The sequence below is a fragment of the Vespa crabro genome, chromosome 18 (genome assembly GCF_910589235.1).
Source record: "Vespa crabro chromosome 18, iyVesCrab1.2, whole genome shotgun sequence".
Lineage (NCBI taxonomy): Eukaryota > Metazoa > Arthropoda > Insecta > Hymenoptera > Vespidae > Vespa > Vespa crabro.
The window spans coordinates 1,365,813-1,386,934 of NC_060972.1; the positions used below are offsets into that span (position 1 = coordinate 1,365,813).

At 25.6% G+C, this 21,122-nt stretch overlaps 1 protein-coding gene and 1 long non-coding RNA gene across 6 annotated transcripts in view; one reads left to right on the plus strand and one right to left on the minus strand.

Annotated features, from left to right (window-relative positions):
* LOC124430485 (ras-specific guanine nucleotide-releasing factor 2-like) overlaps nt 1-8,360 on the plus strand; it is a 69,506-nt gene extending 61,146 nt beyond the window's left edge. For 3 of the 4 annotated variants that reach the window (XM_046977137.1, XM_046977140.1, XM_046977138.1), the window contains 8 exons: nt 673-1,025; nt 2,001-2,131; nt 3,169-3,189; nt 4,075-4,471; nt 5,294-5,391; nt 5,538-5,820; nt 6,348-6,545; nt 6,636-8,360. In XM_046977137.1, coding sequence (XP_046833093.1) covers nt 673-1,025; nt 2,001-2,131; nt 3,169-3,189; nt 4,075-4,471; nt 5,294-5,391; nt 5,538-5,820; nt 6,348-6,545; nt 6,636-6,857 — 1,703 coding nt within the window. In that variant the 3' untranslated portion in view covers nt 6,858-8,360. The remainder of the gene's footprint in view (nt 1-672; nt 1,026-2,000; nt 2,132-3,168; nt 3,190-4,074; nt 4,472-5,293; nt 5,392-5,537; nt 5,821-6,347; nt 6,546-6,635) is intronic. The other variant, XM_046977139.1, reaches the window with a different exon arrangement.
* Nucleotides 6-21,122, minus strand: part of LOC124430486 — a 21,532-nt gene continuing 415 nt past the window's right edge. Inside the window, exon 2 of one of the 2 annotated variants that reach the window (XR_006943773.1) lies at nt 6-190. This is a non-coding gene — a long non-coding RNA (uncharacterized LOC124430486). Of the gene's footprint in view, nt 191-7,177; nt 7,492-21,122 lie in introns of those variants that run through there. The other variant, XR_006943772.1, reaches the window with a different exon arrangement.

Below are 21,122 nucleotides of genomic sequence, written 5' to 3' on the forward strand. Positions count from 1 at the left end.
TTTTCTTCTTTTTTCTTTTTTTTTGATAAAAATTAAAATTAAAAGTTAATTCATAATAATTAATTTTTCACATACGTTTATCCTTTGAGAATATTAACCTCACGATTGGATAGATTAATTTTGTACCGTAATGATACTTGATGATTTCTAATAATTCTATTTATATTTGGCACAGAACTCCAATCTAATACTGCAAATAAAAATTTCAAATAAATTCAAATTATTTATTGTGAAATATATTAACGTATCTCGGATATTATTATTGAACACGCAGGATTGATTTATTTTCAATTTAAATTTAATTTCAATTAAATATTTTGAATATTCATCGAGATTACTTCTATAACATTTGAATTTGTACATTGTATATTTTTGGATTAATATATTTACATTATTTATACAAAATATAAAATAATAATGTTATAAACCGATCGATTTCAATCAATGCACGTACACGTATATAAATAAATTAAATTGAAATTAAATCCCTTTTTTTTTTTGTAATGAATTAATTGATTTTCAATCGATCGTTAGTTTCGTCATAATTAATATTGAATAAAATAATATAGATTATAAGTTTTATTCCTTTTTTTTTGGGGTGGGAGGGGGTGGAGGCAGGGGGAGGGGGAACAAGAAAAAATATAAGTACGTATAACGATATAATCCAAACAGAAGTACAATTTACGTATGCCGATCAACCGCTGGTGTCAGATAAGTCAACGGATTCTTCTGAGAGCACAGAGAAAACACCTACAACACCTATTACACCATCAACACCTCGAACAAAAGATCACGAGATTGAAAAAGAAAAAAAGGAATGTACTGACGACGAGAAGGCATCATCGACAGTTGTTCAGACTCAACATACCTCTAATCAAACTCAGTATCAACATCAGTATCAGCATCAACATCAACATCAACAACAATATCAACATCATCATCAACATCATATGGAACATAGAGCGTCCGTAGCTTCAGCGCCAGTTACTGGAATGAGAAGTGGCTCGATTTCGACCGTAGCGGGAGTACGTTTACGCAAATAGAACGAAAATCGTCTTTTCAAAAAATCCATTTTTTATTATCCTCAAATATTCATACACCAAATCGAAACAAAATTATCCTCTTAATTAACACGTAAAATATCATTATTATGTGCTTATATAGAATCATAAGGAGGATGGTATTGATGAAAGTAAAAAAAAAAAAAGAAAAAGTAAGAAAGTAAAAAAAAAAAAAAGAAAAAGTAAGAAAGACAAAAAAAAGGAAAAGAAAAACAAAACAGAAAAAAAAAATTTTATGCATTTACTTAAATTTAATCAACAAAAAAATTAACATCGTGATTATTTAATTGATCAAATTCAGAAGAGGAAAGAAAAAATATTTTCTTTAACGATAGAGAAATGACGATAAATGTATTTATAGAATCGTAACGAAGATGATAGATTGATGAAGGAAAAAAAGAATAGGAAAAAAAAAAAGAAAATATTATCCATTTACTTAATAATAGAAAATTAACATAAAATTATATTTAATTGATCGAAGTTAGAAAGTAAGAGAAAATAAGGGACATTACAATTAATAACAAAGTTACGACGAACGATTAAACATTTTCAAATGAATGAACTTCTTAAGTAATCAGTATAGCGTTTATTATAATTTTTTTTATTCCTCTTCTATTTTTTTCTTCTTTTTTATATTAAAATATTCATTTCTAAATAAAATCGATCTCTCTCTCTCTCTCTTTCTTTTTTTTTTCTCAGTCTTTAAAAGATTCAATAAATAAATGCATATATTCATTTTTCCTATTACCGATAACATCATCGTTACGATTATTAAAACGATAATAATAATCTTTTAAAATTGAACGGTGAGTTTGCAAATATTTTTTGTGACTCACTTGTATATATATATATATATATATATATATATATATATATATATATTTGCGATCATTTAATAATCATCATCTTATTTGTTATATCTTTTGTTCGTTCGTATAGAATTATTGGGCCAGTAGACGATCGTTTCAAGAGAATGAATTATCTTCGTCGCAAGGAAACTTTCAGCATGATCAACAGGTATCCAGTAAAGCCGGCGTGGTAGTGACCAGTTTCCGACAAAGTCATCGAAGGTTGGTTTCGAGCTTCGTATAACTCGTACGTGTGATTTTTGTACGTAATCAGAGTGCGCATGTAGACTTTTAAATATACATATACGATATACATACATATATATATATATATATATATATATATATGTATATATGTGTATACCTATATATGGATACACGTTAGATACATATGTATGTAAAGTATACATATATATATATATATATATATATATATATATATTTGTATGTGTATTATGGTTTGTATTGTTATTCGAATTTAGAATTGTTATTACGCTGCATTTATTTTTTTTTTTCAAATAAAGACAAAGGTCTGTAATGTTAGGGCTTTAAATATTCGATCATGAATCGATACGTGTTATATAAATGTATAATATATCTGTGAATATAATAATAATTTTGTGTACAACGTGCGTAAAAATTATCTCTATTTCGTTGGTCACTTCTTGAGAGAGGAAAGAGAAAAAAAAAGGAAAAGAAAAGAAAAGAAAAGAAAAAAACGGAAAAAAAGAAAAGGAAAGAAAAGAAAAAACAATTTAATGTGGCAAAAAAGAAGAAAAAAAGAAAAAGAAAAAAAAAGAAGAAAAAGAAAATTACTTTTCACGTTTTGTACGCATTGGTGCTTTATCATATCATTATTAGCATTCTAATTTACTATCCGTACCTTTTGATAATTATTGTACATGTAACGATTCTTTTTTCTTCCATACCTATCTTCTTATACTTATACGTATTTATCGCATAGAACGCAATATACATATTATTATATGTATATATGTTATCTCTATTTTCATCTATAATAACATCTATTTATATATTGTAATAAAAAAAAAAAAAAAAAAAAAAAAAAAAAAAATTTCCAAAGAGGCGATAGAAAATATATAAATATTTCTATTTATATAGAACATAAAGTTTTTCCCTGATCAAACTGATTTGAAAAAAATTAGCTTATCACCATAAACGGGATTATATTTCTATTATTTGTATAATCGTCGTTTTAATTAAACTGTAATTCATATGTTGTTTTGCGTCATTCATAGCATCGGACCCCAACCTATTTGGTAAGTAAGTGCGTTCATCTGTGCTTTTTGTAAATGATGCTATTATTTATTATTTACAAAAAATGACGCATGACGCATATACTTTGTCAGCTTTTAACGTAATATATTATCGTAACGACATCTATCTATCGCTTGCCTGTGCTTTCATTAGTCAAAACAAACTCTTTTACACACATATGCATACACACACACACACACACATACCCATACATACACACATACCCACATATATATATATATACTTTGCATAGGTCCCGTTTGATTTTGATCTCACTTCTCGTGAATATTTTCTAATTAATTTTCTAATTAATTCTCTTTTACGAATATATACGAATATATATATATATACATATATATATATATATATATATATATATATATACATACGTATATATTTGTTTCTTCTTATTATTTCGATGAATTAAACGAAATAGAAATAGTTCCGAACCTCGATAGTATATGCCTATGCTCACTGCTATACGTTTACACGTTGTACGTTTGCTGGGCTAGTCGATTAGATTGCACATTAGAACGTAGATTAGACGAAACTTTACGCGATGATCAATGATAATGATTAAAAAAGAATAGAAAGATAAGTAAGAATATTATTAGAGTCGTTGTCGACGAACAGACAAAGAAAAGAAGAAGAAGAAAAAAAAAAAAGAAAAAGAAAAGAAAAACAGAAAAAAGAAAAGGAAAGAAACGAAAGAAAAAAGCGCGAAATATATTTATACATATATATATATTTTTTTTTTTTTAGATTTATCATATGGTTAGTGCCAATTTGCGAAAATAAATTAGCGAATCGATGATACGATTATTTGCAATAGATCTTCGTTATTAGCCAATCGATATCGTACTATCAATTAATTTGTCATATCTCAGGAGCAGTACATCAACGGCAGCAACTGCCTTCGCTATAGCAACTTCAGCGTCGAGTAATCCACCAGACAAAGTACCTGGTAGATGCAGTGTTAGCGATGGAAATCATCGAACTGGTTCATGCCGCGATAAAAATAGAAGAAAGGAATCGGTTATGTCAACGGCAGCTACAATGCGTGTACTCAACGTTCTTCGACATTGGGTTTCAAAGCACGCGCAAGATTTTGAATTGGATCAGAAATTGAAAAACTTGACTATAGAATTCCTCGAGGATATCATATATAGTCCGAATCTTTTGCCGGCCGAACACAAAGCTGCTAGTCAATTGTTACGATTGATCACCAAAGAGGAACCCGAAAGTAACAAAGTCGATCTCAAGAAGCTATTGACTCCACCCACGGTGAGAATTCATTTTAAAGATTATAATAAAAGAGCTTTGGAAGAAAATATTTATTGCAATGATTTATAGACATTCGATGATTTTTTAAATGACGTCTATAAAAGACAAATGTGAACAATTTAATGATTTATCATGATATTAATGAAATTTAATCAGCTGTATATCTTGTCGTTCATTTTAAAGGACGTTTATTTTAAAACGACAAAGGATATGAAGTGATTCGATTGAAAAAGTTTTTCTTATTATTATTTATCAATAATTTTTATCGTTTTCTATCAAGATAAAATAATAATTCTTATTATTTATCAAAAATGTTTTTCATATTACTTGTCGATTATAAATAATATGAGAAAATTAATTCATTGAAAATGTTTATTAAGCAGAAGTATAGATGAAATCAATTCTAATTTGATTAATTAAAAAAAAAAAAAAATAAAAAAAAATAAAAATAGTTGCAAATAATTAAGTTCAAGTAAATTTCGTATAGATTAATCGTTAACGAAATGAATTTTATGTTCACTTAATTAATTTCCAAATTTATTTATTTATTTATTTATTTATTTATTTATTTATTTTATCTTTTTGCGTAATCGATTAAAAAAGTTTCTTTCCGAGAAAAGAAATTTGTTTGTTTTTTTTTTTTTTTTTTTTTTTAATTATAAATTTCTCCTTTGTCAAATAAATTTCAGTTTAATCAATTAGATTTATCGACTCGAACGTTAAAGTAATCGATCGAATGAATTATTACAGTTGAATGTATAATTAAACGAAAAAAAAAAAAAATAAAAAAAAAAAAAACCATTTTCTTTTTATCGATCATAGATGGCAAGTAAGGAAAGTATCGAGACTTTATCAGCTCTAGAAATTGCCGAACAAATGACGTATCTGGATCATCAGATATTCGTATCGATTGCTAGCGAGTAAGTAGAAAAAAAATTTTACGAATTTTTATCATGTAAAAATCACGATGAAAGAGAAAAGATATTAAAAAGAAAACGAAATAAATAAAAATAAAAATAAAAAAGAAATGAACAAACTTAATAACAAAAATATATTCGTTACACAGAGAATTTCTTGGCCAAGCATGGATGAAGACGGACAAAGCGACACGTGCACCGCATATTCTATTAATGACGAAAAGATTCAATGAAGTCTCTCAATTAGTAGTTTCAGAGATCATTCGTCGAACAAATATGTCAGGTAGAGTAGCAGCAATCGAAAAATGGGCAGCAGTTGCGGATATCAGCAGAGTATTACACAATTATAATGGAGTATTACAAATTTGTGCTGCATTTACCAATACCAGTGTTTATAGACTGAAAAAAACCTGGGAAAAGGTTTCAAAAACGGTAAGATGATTAATTTAATTTTTATTATTAAATTTAATATATAATATATATATATATTATAATATAATAATATAATAATATATAAATCAATATGTATTATTATTATTTATTTATTATTAGTTTTATTATATTTTAGTTACATCAATATGATTTCTTAACAATATTTAAGTTTAAATATTTTATAAATAAATAATCTTTTGATATATAAACGAAAACATATAATTCCATTAAAAAAAAAAGAATATAATTCTGTACTGTACAATCTTTTTTCTATATATATATATACATATATATATATATATATAAAAAACGACAGGGATATTCAAAATGATCAAAGTTATTGATCTCATCCTTTTATAAATTTTTATTTTTTATTTGATATATTATATATTATATATATGATATATTATGTAAATATAATATGTACACATATAATAAATATACAATATACAATATAATAATATAATAAATAATAACATAATTTTGTAATATGTTTATTTGAAACAATTTTATTTAATTTTTTGTAGACTAAACAAACCATAGAAAAACTTCAAAATATCGTCTCCTCCGACGGACGATTTAGAAATTTGAGAGACGCATTACACCGATGCGATCCACCTTGTATTCCATATTTAGGACTTTATCTTACCGATCTTTCCTTCATAGAGGAAGGTACACCGAATTTCACCGAGGAAGGTCTATTAAATTTCTCCAAAATGCGAATGGTACGTTGATAAATATAATATGTAGTATAATAAGATGATAAGCCGTAATTAAACATTAGAAATTAATTAGAAATGATATATATATTTTAGATAGCACACGTGATCCGTGAGATCAGACATTTCCAGCAAACACCATATAATATCGAACTGATAACAAAGGTTACGAATTATTTATTGGATACGTCGTTGCTCCTGAATGAAAAGGATCTTTATCGCATGTCCTTGGAAATCGAGCCTCGTACATCGAGACTAAGTAATACGACCTTGATCAATTTGCCGCCATCTGTAAGTCATGCGTCATCAATGAAGTAAAAAGGCCGATCTCAAGAGGATATGAAAAAGAAATTATTGAACGTTTCTATCGATACGTAAAAACCCTATATACATATATATGTACATATATATATATATATATATGTGTATATATATATATATATATATATATATATATATCTATTTAATTCTAAGATCATCTAAGTGACTATTCGTAAGATTACAACCGAGTAGCCCATTACTTTCGGAGTCTAAAACTCTTGATATAATAATGATTATTATTATTATCGTCATAATAATTAATACGATTAATTTGAGAATCCTCAACAATTTAATGCATCTTTCTATTGAAGGAGATGAAAAAAAAAAAAGAAAAAAAAATACAAACATGCAAAAAAAAGAAAAGAAAAAGGTAAAAAAAAAAAAAAAAAGCGTGTATCTAATGCGGCCAACGTTTTCTACCAAATGTATTTAATGAAACAAAGAATTGAGTAATATTTGCGCTATTATTCTAAAGAAACCTAAAATTAATCGTAAGATTAATTGATACAGGTAACTCTTACGTTTTATTATTAGATAATTGTTCCTTTTTTTTTCCTCTCTTCTTTCTGTTTCTTCTGTCTCTGTTTTACTTCCTTTCCTTTTACGCGAGTTTACGCGCGAGTCTGTCGGTCTTCATTAAAAGAAAAAAAAAAAAAAAAAAAAAAAAAGAAAAAGAAAAAAGATAAGAAAGATAAAAAAAAATAAAAAGAAACAGGAAAAAAGAGAACAAAAATTACCAACATTATTTTACTAATAATAACAAGAACAAACAATAACGAAAGCATAATATCATATTTCGAATTATTAAAAGGAAGAAAAAAGAAAAAAAAGATGAAGATAAAGATGAAGAAAAAAAGTAGAAGAAGAAAAGTTAAATCTTCGCGTTTAACCCCGTCCATTAATACGACCATTTTGACTTATTCTTATCTTCGATCAAATTTTGGAAATGTTCAATTTAATTTCAACAACGTTGGATCGCGAATACTCAAATCATTTTGCTCCTTCTAAACAAAAGGATAATCACATTTTTATACATGCACAAACGCTCGTACATGCACATGCATACACAAAGACAAACTTAACTTCAAAACAATGTTTTTCCCTTCTAAACAAACTTTCCTCGAAACAATATGCTATTGATCAAAGTTTTTCTCGCTTCTTGTTAAAAAATTTCTCAAACTTTTTCAACTTTTCATTATTGAATCGGAATGATCGACAATGTTAAAAATGACGATTAGTAAATCAAACAATTGGATGAAAGTACAAAATGATGAATGATTATTCTCGTAGATGATATCTATAAAATGAAAAAGAAATAGAAAAATTACATCTTACGTCATTTTTATGACCCTTTTAAAGAGAAAATATTTTATCGTTTATTGTGACGTGTACATCAATCGCGAGGAATAACTCTGTTCTTAAAAACAAACAAAAAATATATATATATATATATGTATATATATGTATATATACTTGTATATATATATATATATATATATATATATATATATATATATACAAGTACAAATAATATGTGATTTATTGGCTACTATGATACGGTGCTCTAATTCAGTCTGAAAGAAAGTTTCCTCGTAAGATTTATTATTCTTCGCTTCTAATAAAAATTTTCTTTACGATCAATACGATTTTTATCTTAAATAATTAAATACTAATTTTTTTTTTTTTATTTTCAAACGATAAAACGATTTCATTATAAATATGCATCCATGACACCTTTGAATTGATATTTATTATCGGTAAATTAAGAAGAAAAGAAAAGAAAAGAAAAAAAAAAGAAAAAAAAAAAGAAAAAAAGGAGAAAAAGGACAATGAAAACAAAAAAAAAAGAACTACAACGTCTTAGGGAGATTAAAAGAAAAAGAAGAAGAAGAAGAAGAAGAAGAAGAAGTAGAAAAAAAGAAAAGTAAAAGAAAAATAAAAGTAAAAAAAGAAGACACTTTTACAGCACGTTCAACGTTATATCTGACAATCAATAGTTTAAATATACCGTTTATCGATTTTCTCCATTTTCCGAAAGGGCCTTCGAGTGTCAAAACGTTATCTTGCCAAAAAAAGTAGATACCTATTATTAGTTAAATTTATTATTAATGACACAAAAAAATAAAAAATAAAAAATAAAAAAAAGAACAAAAAACAAGAAAAAAAACATACGCAAAGTTAATTCTTTTTCTCTCTTCTCTCTCTCACTCTCTCTCTCTCTCTCTCTCTCTCTTTCTTTCTATTTATCTATCTCTTTCTCTCTGATACACACACACACGCGCACACATATACACACACTCATTTACAAATATAAATCATTCAAAATAATTCTCAAGATAGTGTGTCATGGCGAGGAAGACTTTAGATTAGTTTATCTTTTATACAATTGATTTCTTGTCATTATTATTATTGTTATTTTTCTTTTGTTTTCTTTTTCATTTTCTTTATTTACTCATGTTTTTTTTCTTCTTTTTTCTTTTCAACAACAAGTAATATCGTGCCGTGCGCGGACCACGTACTATGAAAGAACGAAATAATTAATTTTACGTCTAAATTGAAAATACTCGAAACGTATTACGTGTGATTGATGTACAATTGAATTCCATTATAATGACAAAGAGACTAATTAGTTCCATTGAATTTATTCTTTGGAAATTTTTATCCGCGACGATCGGAAGAACAAAATGCGAACAATCAATGTAAATATATTTTACAATTAATGAGATACCATAATCCGTGTTAAAGGCAAAGAAAAAAAGGATTATAACAAATAATATCTAATATTTCCTTAGTACATTATTTATTTTGTTAATATGGAATGTTATATACAAAAGTGTAGAGAGTACCTGAACGCAACGCATACATATATACATGTATATATGTATATATATATATATATATATACATATATATATATATAAATATATATATATATATATATAATTATGTAGATATTTATTATAGTTTTTGTTTATAACATTTTGCTGTGTTATGAACGGCAAATTTGGAAGTACAAATGAGATAAATATGAAATAAGTATCATAAGTTGATGGCCATTAATAGTACACAAGTACGTACATCTAAGTGATATTTGAATTAAATTAGATAACGAGATATAATTTTGAAGAAAATTCAATATTTTTTAATTCATCGAACATCTGATATATATTAACAAGAGAGGCAGCAAGTCGAGAAAATATCGACGAACGTTTGTTCCGCCAGTAATTAGGAAAGAACAAATAAGAAGAAAAAAGAAAAAAAAAAGAAAAAAAAAAATAGAAAAGAATACATATTTAAATTATAATCAATATTTAAAAAATTTATGTGTAAGTGAATATTCGTAAAAAGAATTTAACACATTAACGAGCATATGTTTCATTTATACGTACTTATGTATATTTCAAAGTTAAAATTTATAGATATTAATAAAACGAAGAAAAATTATTTTAAATAGGATGAAAATTTAGATTTTTTTTTTCTTTTTTTTTTTTCTTTTTTTTTCATTTGCTTACATCAATCAATCTCTAATATCGTTCAATATGTACGATAATAATTATTTTAATATCATTCGATATGTTTATAGATAATAATTATTGCTCGCATTATTATCATTTATTATCACGTATCAAATATTTATCAAATATGTTTTTACCTGGAAGCAACAAACTATATATCTTCTTTTAAAATGTATAATAACGTATGCTATTAATGGCTGCCAATGGATAAATAATCGTCTATAAGACGAATGTTAATGATCGGATTATTCCTCGATGCTGTGTTCCCATGTAGAATTCGTTTGATAAAATAACGAATCATACAAAAGATTTATCGATCTATTTCGATTGTTTTAACGAGATTGTAATTTAGAAAGAAAGTTGGAATGGATAATGTTATCCGTTTTTATTATATCCTAAACACATAAGACGTACAATTTTGAAGAATATTGAGAGCATATCAGTGTCACACAATCAATTAATACTTGTTATTAATATTGTTAAGTGAACCCAATGATCGGGGTGATTTTATATCGTTGAATAATTTAATCGAATTATCATGGTTTTTTTTTTTCAAGCCAATGAATCGAATAGAAAATCATTATTATAATATCAAATTATTATAATTCCGATTGATATTATAATATACTAACGCTTTCATACTTATTATTATTATTATTATTATTATTATTATTATTATTATTATTATTATTATTATTATTATAATTATTATTATAGCGACGTTTGTTATTGATTAACGTGAACACGTGCCAATTTTATTTTTTGGAAATAAAAAAGGAAAGAAAGAAAGAAAGGAAACAAAAGAACAAGAAAAAAAAAAGCAAAATAAAAAAGGAAATAGGGCAATAGAGGATTTATGAGAGATTTATTAAGAAAAAGAAAAAAAAGGATGAATAACAAGTAAATAAAGAAATGAAGAAATAAATAAACGAAATAAAAAGATAAATAAATAAATAAATAAAATAAAAGTAAAAGTAAAAATAAAAAAAAAAAATAAATAAATAAATAAATAAATAAAAAAGTAATAATACAAGTATTCCAATCGCGTACGTTCCAAAGTATAGACGGCTTCTCACAAAGTTCTTGCAATAGAGATAGAAGAATATTTTCTAATAGAATGTACAGGAAAAATTAGATTTATATGCTATGCCGACGTCTTTCATTTGGTTGCTTCTTGGCAATCGCTCTTTCACTCTCTCTCTCTCTCTCTCTCTCTCTCTCTTTATCTCTACCAATCTATCTTTCTCTTTTCTGTCTTATAAACTTACAAGAATACAAGAGAAGAATTTCGTATAAACGCTTTAGCAACGATATATCATAAAATTTGCTTAGAAATATTCTAATAAATTTCCTAATTAAGGTGCCAACAAACTTATTGACTGGTACAGACTCGTAATAATTTTCGAATATAATTGCGTCTCTTCAATTACTTTTTTTTTCATAATTGCAACTATAATATATATATAGATAGATAGATAGATAGATAGATAGATAGATAGATAGATTATATGAAATTAAATAAAAAGAATAAAAGATTATAATATCATTCCAAAATTACTATGAAAATGTTTGCGTATCTGTCTATGTCGTGTAAATTTCTAACAAGTAAATACGTTTTATCTGTATATAATTATCATAAATTCATGAGATTTACGATACTAGATATTAGATATACATTAGTTGATTATACGTCGTTATGAATTTTCTCATATGAACGATAATTATTATCATCATAGATAATTCAGCTGATATATAATATCTTAAAACTAACTGCATACAATTTAAATATTCATAATTTCTTTGCTTTTAACTAAACATATATATATATATATATATATATATATATATATATATATATATAATAAAATATATATGCAAGATGATAAATGGAATGATAAAAGAATTATATATATATATATATTATAAAATTAAGTAATAAGAATCCCGTATGTTATAACATTCAATTTAAAATTAACAGAAGATTAAAAGATTCTTTTAATTAGGTTAATCGAAAAGATTGAAAAGATTTTTAGTAAGATATATATGTATTTACATATATGTATAACATGTTAATCTCAAATGAAAACTAAATATCTATTTAAGGTACATGAATATCGTATTAAATATATAAAAAGGAGAAAAACTATAAAAACATCTACCACTTCTCGAAATGCCGATAAGTCGTATGAAAATATTACTGCAGTCTCGTGTCAAGTGCCTGCAATAAAGATATGCATTGGGAACTGAAAACATTTCTTATTGATGGACGTATACCCTTATCGATAAAACGTTCGTTAGAAAAGAAAAAAAAAATGGAAAGAAGGGGAGAAAAAAGGAGAACAAAAAGGAAAAGTTGGAAAAGAAATAGAAGTAATAGGAAAAGAGAAATAAGATGCTGTGCTCCAATTCGTTTGTATCTTTCGATCAAACGAAAAATACCACATATATATATATATATATATATATTTATATTTATTTATAGAATATGTATAATAATGATGTGTTTTATATCGTAATTCATGTTAATTTCATCCTTTTTGTTTTTAAATATATCGATATTTTTTCTATCTCTTTCTCTCTTCCTCTCTCTCTCTCTCTCTCTCTCTCTCTCTCTCTCTTTCAAACGTTTCTTTTATAAAATCATATCTTTACTTATGAATCAGAATGCATGTTACGTATAAACAAGTTTATATACAAACGTATCCAATTCACTTCGAGAAAAGTATCGAACACGTCTCAAGAGGAAAAATTCTCGTCGAACAGTTTCATTATCGACAACTTGCATGAATTATATTATCCGATTCTATAGATATAGATGGGAAAGTTTTATTGCAACCAATCAAAACTTACTGGAATGCTTTTGTTCAAGAAAGATAGATAAAGAGATAGAGAGAGAGAACGAGAAAAATATAGATGATATATTAAAAATCATGATATATATTTATCTTATGTACATACGTATATACTCATGTATATGTTACTTTAACTAATTATTTATATATTTGAGTGGATAGATAATACTCGTTAAAAAAAATGATAAAGAGAGAGAAAGATAGATAGATAGATAGAGAAAGAGAGAGAAAGAGAGAGAAAGAGAGAGAGAGAAAGAAATTGAAAAAAAATGACTCGGCAAACAGACAGAGACAGAGTACTAAAAATCATGATGTATTTACGTAAGATATATATATATATATATATATATATATATATATATATATATACGTAATATATATATATATATATCTTACGTAAATACATTTATTTTTATTTAAATAAATTCCTAACCATTTATTTATTTACGTAACTTTTAATCGAATTTAAAATTATGTTTCCAAATCGTACTTCGATACGAAACATTTTTTATTTTTTCTTCTTTTTATATTCTATTTTAAATCGCTATTTATTTATTTTAATTAATTTATATATTTAATTAATTAATATATATATATATATATATACGTATAATAAGTAATAAACAAATATATTTGTGTTTTTTAACTTCGGTCATACATAAACGCATATATATACATGAGCACTTTAGTTGAAAGTATTACGAGTTGAAAGGATTCTCTTAATTAAACAATATAAAAAGAAAGAAATAAGAAAAAAAGAAAAAGAAAAAAATAATAATAAAACAAGAAAAGCAAAAAGAAACATGGAAAAGAATATTCAATCTTCTTTACATATCACATATGAACGACTTAATTATAGAATAAAATTGAAAGGATTATTCCAATGAAAAAAAATTTCCAATATATACTAACATCTACTTACGACTTATCGGTATATTTACGAAGAGACGTGGACTATAGTCCGATATTCCTAACTGTCTTCTTACCTTCGAGATTAATAGTATAAGCGAGCTTTTAAGGTTTACATTTAAGGAAAAAGGAAACAAAAAGGAAAAAAAAAAAAGAAAAAGTAGAAAAAAGGATATAAATAAACAAAAAAAAAAAGAAAAAATAAAAATAAAATAATATAATGAAATCTAAAAAAAGGGACACGTACGTTTCCTCAGCTTTCGATCTTTTTAGCGATCCATAAGCTACATAATTCTATGTAGCTATATAATCCTATCGAGTTATTACTTCAAAGTTTTTTCCAAATTTTGCTTTCGTCGTGTCACGAATATAAATCAGATCTGTGTGTGTGTGTGTGTGTGTGTATGTATGTACGTGTGTATATGTGTGTGTGAATACTTAAGAAATAAATAAAAAGTCCTCGGAAATGCGTAACCTATTTCGATATCTTTACATTATGTATATATATATATATATATATATATATATATATATATATATATATACATATATATATATATATAGTCTCTTTAAAAAATAAAATATATATATATATATACATGAAAGATAAGGAAAAAGATAAATAATGTTGGCGAAATGCGTTAATAAAATCACAAAACGTGTGTTTAATTAAATCGCGTAAATAAATGAGACTGCAAAACGAGAAAATCACAAAAAATGGCGTTGAGCCTGAGTTATCGTACTTTATCGACGTTCCTTTTCGAGGTATTCTAGTTAAAACTATACGGGATTATTAACCGATCACAAATCATCAGCTGGTTGTGAGTAAATGTTAATTAAATATATCAAATCCACTTACACAGGGAATAGAGAACGAATAAAAGCGATAGCGAATAATAAAACCTTTTCTTTTTTTCTTTTCCTTTCTGTTCTTTTATGTTCTTTTCTTTTGTTTCTTTTTTCTTTTTTTTTTTTTTTCATTTTTCCTCTTTTAATCGATTCGAAGAAACGATTCGCCATTAACGAGAGCCAATTAATTTTTTTCTCACTTTATCCTACTATTATAATAGAAACTACTAACTTTTGATTTTTCATTCGAATAAACTACGAAGTACGAAACTTTGCACTTCAATTGTCCGAGCCAATATCGATTTAAGTTATCGTTCGTAATAAAACTAAACGTAATTAATTAGATTATAATTTCAAAATAATATTGAAATTATATATATATATATATATATATATTTATATATGTATATATGTATTTATATTATCGACAAAATCGTTTCTTCGTAATAATGTTACATTATATCGATTTTCTTCGATATTTTCCTCTCTCGATATTCCTTCTCTACATACTGTGTAAGTGATATTATTATCATAATCGTATTATACCGGTAACCTCGTTTAAACAGAGAATCAAAAAAATAAATAAATAAATAAAAAAAAAAAAAAAAGAAAAAAAAAGAAAAAAGAAAGAAAGAAAGAAGGAAGGGCAAAAAAAAAATATGAAAAGTAATGTACAACTCGTAAGAGTTTCTATATTACTTAAGATAATTACAGGAGATGAATGGCCGAAACAATCGAGGTTTAGCTGTTGTTCTAAATGTTATCTATGATTCAATCGAGATTTTAATGTTACATATATTTATAAGCTAACTAACAGTAAAACAATAATGATAATAAACAAACAAATAAACAAACAAACAAACAAACAAAATCATATTGACTTAATCTGCACTGAATTATATTGTATTAAATTATTGTAAAAAATTTGAATTGAATTGAATTGAATTGCATTGCATTGAATTGAATTGAAATGAAAAACAAAAGGAAAAAAAGAAATACTGTGCGGTATATATAAAAAAAGGCAAAAAAAAAAAAGAAAGAATTACAAAAATACTGCAACAATATTATTAACAAATAAAACTTATAAAATAAAACCTACGATCTTTCTTGTTCTGACAAATGAAAAATGGATAAATAATAATATGATAAAAAAGGAAAAAAAATGAAAAAGAAAAAAAAAGGTGGGCTAATATCTATATATATATACAAATATATATATATATATATATATATATATATATATATATATATATATCTTTGAATATTATACATTAATCGTTAATGCTGTTTATTGTCTATCAAACATTTTATATCTTCGGTCTGGATGCATTAAAATAGAAAATATTCTTCTGTAGATAATGTAAGTGACGTTATTTCAACACTATCAACGATCCATTTATTTTCCATCCATATCCCAATTAAATATTTCCAAATAATCGAGTTTGGGAGTGAATCGAGCGGACGTGTAAACAAAAACAACAAAAAAAAAAAAAACAAAAAAAGAAAAACAAACAAACAATAAATAAATAAAGATAAAATCTTCAAAAGGATAAAATATCAAAATAATTTTGTCAGTTTTACCTCTCGTATAATATACCGATCGAAAGTCAAAATCTGACAAATGTACGCGCTTGATTAGCACCGAGCGATACGAAAAGTAACAAAACCCAAATGATAATGGCTGGCGATCGGATAACGCTAGTCCGATGTCATGGACTCGTCGAAATTGCTGGTACTTTCGTATAAACTGCCAGTTTATTTACCGAATGTGCAAGCTTAATCCAGCATGTAATTACGGCAACTAAGTGGATAACGAACCAAGAACCGTAACACTTAGTTATTGTAGTTGAACACGCGATATCACAAAATGGCCATTGCTTTGGCAACACCACTCACTCTCTCTCTCACTCTCACTCTCTCTCTCTCTCTCTCTCTCTCTCGCTCTCTCTCTCTCTCTCTCTCTCTCTTTCTTTCTCTACGATACTTTTCATTTGATCGTCCAGAAAATCGTCCGATTTTTTTTGTTAAAAAAAAATAAAAAGTTTTTTTCTCGATCGCCTGACATTTTTTATACTGTCTGTATTTTGAAAGTTACATATACAGGTGTATATATATACATATATATATATATATATATATATATGTTCATATATTTGTATGTATATTTGAAATCGTCAATTTCATTTTTTTTATTTTTTTTATGACAATAATTATTCCTGTCATAAGTTGCACATATTATAAATTCTATTTCGTATATACATTTCGTTGAACATCGAGAAAAAATTTGTTTACAGAATGAAACCTTAAAAGAAGTATTTTTTATTGTTTCGTAAAGTCTTTCGTTAAAAAAAAAAAAAAAAAAAAAAAAAAAAAAAAAAAAAAGAAAAAAAGAGAAACAAAATTAAACAGAAATGCTATACAAGATATAGAATAAATACGAGTAAATAAAAATAATAAAACAATTACATTATCATAATTCGTTCTATTTTATTAATTAAAACCTAAGTTTTATTACTCGTTATACTTTATTAATTAAAACTTATATATATATATATATATATATATATATATATATATAATATATAATATATAATATATAATATTATGGGAACAAATATATAATACATATGAAGAAAAAAAAAACAAACAAAAATGAAAATAATAAAAGAATTACGTTATTATAATTCTATGCAAATTTTCTACAAAAAAAAAACAAAACAAAAAAAAAACAAAAAAAAAAGAAAAAACCGAATTAATATATACATATACCATATGTATAGTTACGTTTTAATAAACTACAAAAAATATTTAATATCTGATCCTTCGACTGAGGTGTAAATTGAAAAGTTTAAAAAGATGTTCGTTAGTAAGAAAATGTTTTCCCGATAACGAGAGGAAATAATTTGAAGAAATTCTTACGGTATGACAGTAACGTAGCGAGACATTAACACCAACATTTTTCTTTTACTTTTCCCTGTGATATGATGAATTAAGAAAAAGTAAGAAAGGGGAAGAAAAGAAAAAGAGAAAGAATGAGAGAATGAGAGAGAGAGAGAGAGAGAGAGAGAGGAGTCTCGTGTTCTGCTGCTGGCGTACACATTCATTTCCTTCCCGTTTGTCGTAAAGCAGTAGTATCGGCTCGGCTTGACTCGACTCTACTTGCAAGTTCTTAAAAAAGAGAACCTTACAGGAAATACGGCCTTAAGGCAGCTTTCAAAGTTATTAAAAACAATCCATTTACGTGGACTCCGCGGTATTTTTCATTCGTCTCTTCTTTGATGGCAAACGCGAAAATGGACTTTCTCGTCGTGTTTCATTCTTCTCGTACTCGACATCTTTCTTATTCTCTCTCTTTCTCTCTTTCTCTCTATTTCTTTATCTCTCTGCTCCCATTGGAGTCATTCTTTAGTCCGGGAGCTCGTTCCTTCAGCAAACTATGAATGTGAGATACTTGTGCTTTAATAATGAACGGTTTCTTAACGGAGAATACCCATGTACATATCTCGTGATCTTAAACGAATGCACACAAAATTATATATATATATATATATATATATATATATATATATATAGAAATTTTTTTTTCCTTTTTTTTTATTATTTTTTATTCTCTTTCCAAAAATCCTTCTCCTTAGAATTTTCTTCGTACAAGATGAGGAAGAGGAAGAGAAAGAGGAATCACTGCGTATAGCCTTTTTTCTCTGGTTCTTTTCTCTTCTTTCTCCCTGGCGATTTGTTTTTCTTTCAGTTAAAAAAGAAAAAAAAAAGAAAAAAAATTGAAAAGAGAGAGAGAGAGAGAGAGAGAGAGAGAGAGAGAGAGAGTGAGGATAAAAAAAGAGGAAAAAGTAAAATTAAAGATACGTCGCCTACGTCTCGTTAAATATCTTCCTCTTTATTTCTCTTCTTATTTTCTCTCTTCTTTCCTTTTTTTTTTTTGTTTTTCTTTTCTTTCTCTTTTTCCAAAGAATCCTCCGATGAAAATATGAATACGCGCGAAGATCGACAATTATTTTCGAAAGCGACGTACATTAACTAACGACATTCTGATTCGTTAGCGTTATTCCCTTTCCATATCGACTTTCCGCGTTCGCAATAGCTTGCGCTAATTAAACATCGGATAAAATAACTAGTGCATACCGAGAGAAGAAAGAGAGAGAATGAGAGAGAATTTTATGTACGGCGTACACTATAGTCGTTATATTGGTATAGGTATGTTGTAGTTGTATAACACAAAACATGATCATGACGAGCGTCAACCTCACTAGTCTATTCCTATGTTTTCAAAGTCGTTGATGCTTGAAAGGAATCGTCGAGTCATCGAACGTCATTCCCTTTATATTACACGTCCCTTGTAATATATACTTCGAATCTGATAATTTAATACGACGTCAGAGGACAATGGGCTTTTGGAACACGACCTAGCCAATTAGCTTCATATATATTTACATATTGTATATATATATATATATATATATATGTATATACTGTATATATGTTTAATAAAACTAATGTTATATTTTTTATTACGTATTAACGATAAATATGATATTGCTTCTACTAATTATAAATAAATAAATATATATATATATAATTAATAAAATGAATAGGTATTTTATTTATTATAAATATTTAATAAACAAATATTTTGTTGTGATTAACAGCTTTTAATTCGGAATGAAATTAACGCGTCGAAAATGTTTAAAAAAATTAGATTCCCTCTCTTAAACGAATTAACGATACGGTAAAAGAAATAATATTACGAGTATACGAATGAGTTTTTAATTTACGTCAAAAATTGAATTTCTCGTGGTTATAAATTTCATAAAGTATGAAAATCATTTGTAAATTACGTGTGTTATCGAATTTTAACGAATTTGTTAAAAAAGATAAACAAAAAAAAAAGAAAACAAAAAAAAAAGAAGTAAACAGAAAAAATAGTCTAAACTTTTTCATTATTTTAGTCCTTCAATACTAAATTACTTCCGAAAATTTTTCAATCTCTATCAATTTTGAATATCTACCTTCGAATTCGTATTTTCAACAATTTAATTTTTTTTTTTACTCGTTATTTCTATTTCGTTTCATTTCATTTTGTTTCGTTTTGTTTCGTCGTTTCGTATATATCGTAACAAATCGATTACTTGTTAAAATTGAATTTGTTATGAAAATATAAAGTTTTGTAATAATTTAATTTTTGTACAATCGAACATCGAATTTATTTTAACCATAGTTATTTCACATATATTTATTCAATGAGTAATTATACGTTTAGAAACATTAATGATCACAAGATTAAAATTATTATTTCAATAATGCCATTATGATTTTTTCTAAAATAATATTTTTCTTTTCGATAATCAATTATCACAATTTTATTATTTAATCAAATAAAAAGAAAACAATCGTATGGGACGCAGGGGAGAATTTTTTAATTGCTTTTTTTTTTGAATTCGTTATTGCATAATGATGATAGAAAAACAATATAACGATATATATATATATATATATATATATATATATAATCGATATAATCGATGTAAAGAATGTTTGACGTTTAAATTAAATATATTTCATAATATTGAGATTGTCGAATAGTAAACAACGTTTCAATCCAAATATAATCTCACTAAGTCAAATACATTATTCGATTCTTTCGTAATTTATCATATATCTTTGTTTAATACAAACAAAAATGTCGATCCAATGCTAATAAACAAGAACAAAAAAAGAAAAGGAAAAAAACAAATAGAATCTCTGTTTAAACAAATAGTATAAACATTCAACATTCTCATAATATTTTTCATTGTATTTCTTTTCGTACGTATATAGAATTAATTCGATCGAAACAAATTTATTTATAAATACGTATCTATAATGAAATTATTGCGATCGTAGTTTAATATCAATTCGATTGATTGAAAAAATAAAAAATAAGAAAAAATAAATAAATAAATAAATAAAAGAGATAAATTATAGACTCCTTGTCGAACATAACATATAGTTGTCGTCTGGATTATATTACTGATGTTAAATAATAGCCATTTTAATTGGATAATAATAAAGAATAATACGATGTCTATATATAAATATACATTATATATATATATATATATATATATATATATATATATATATAT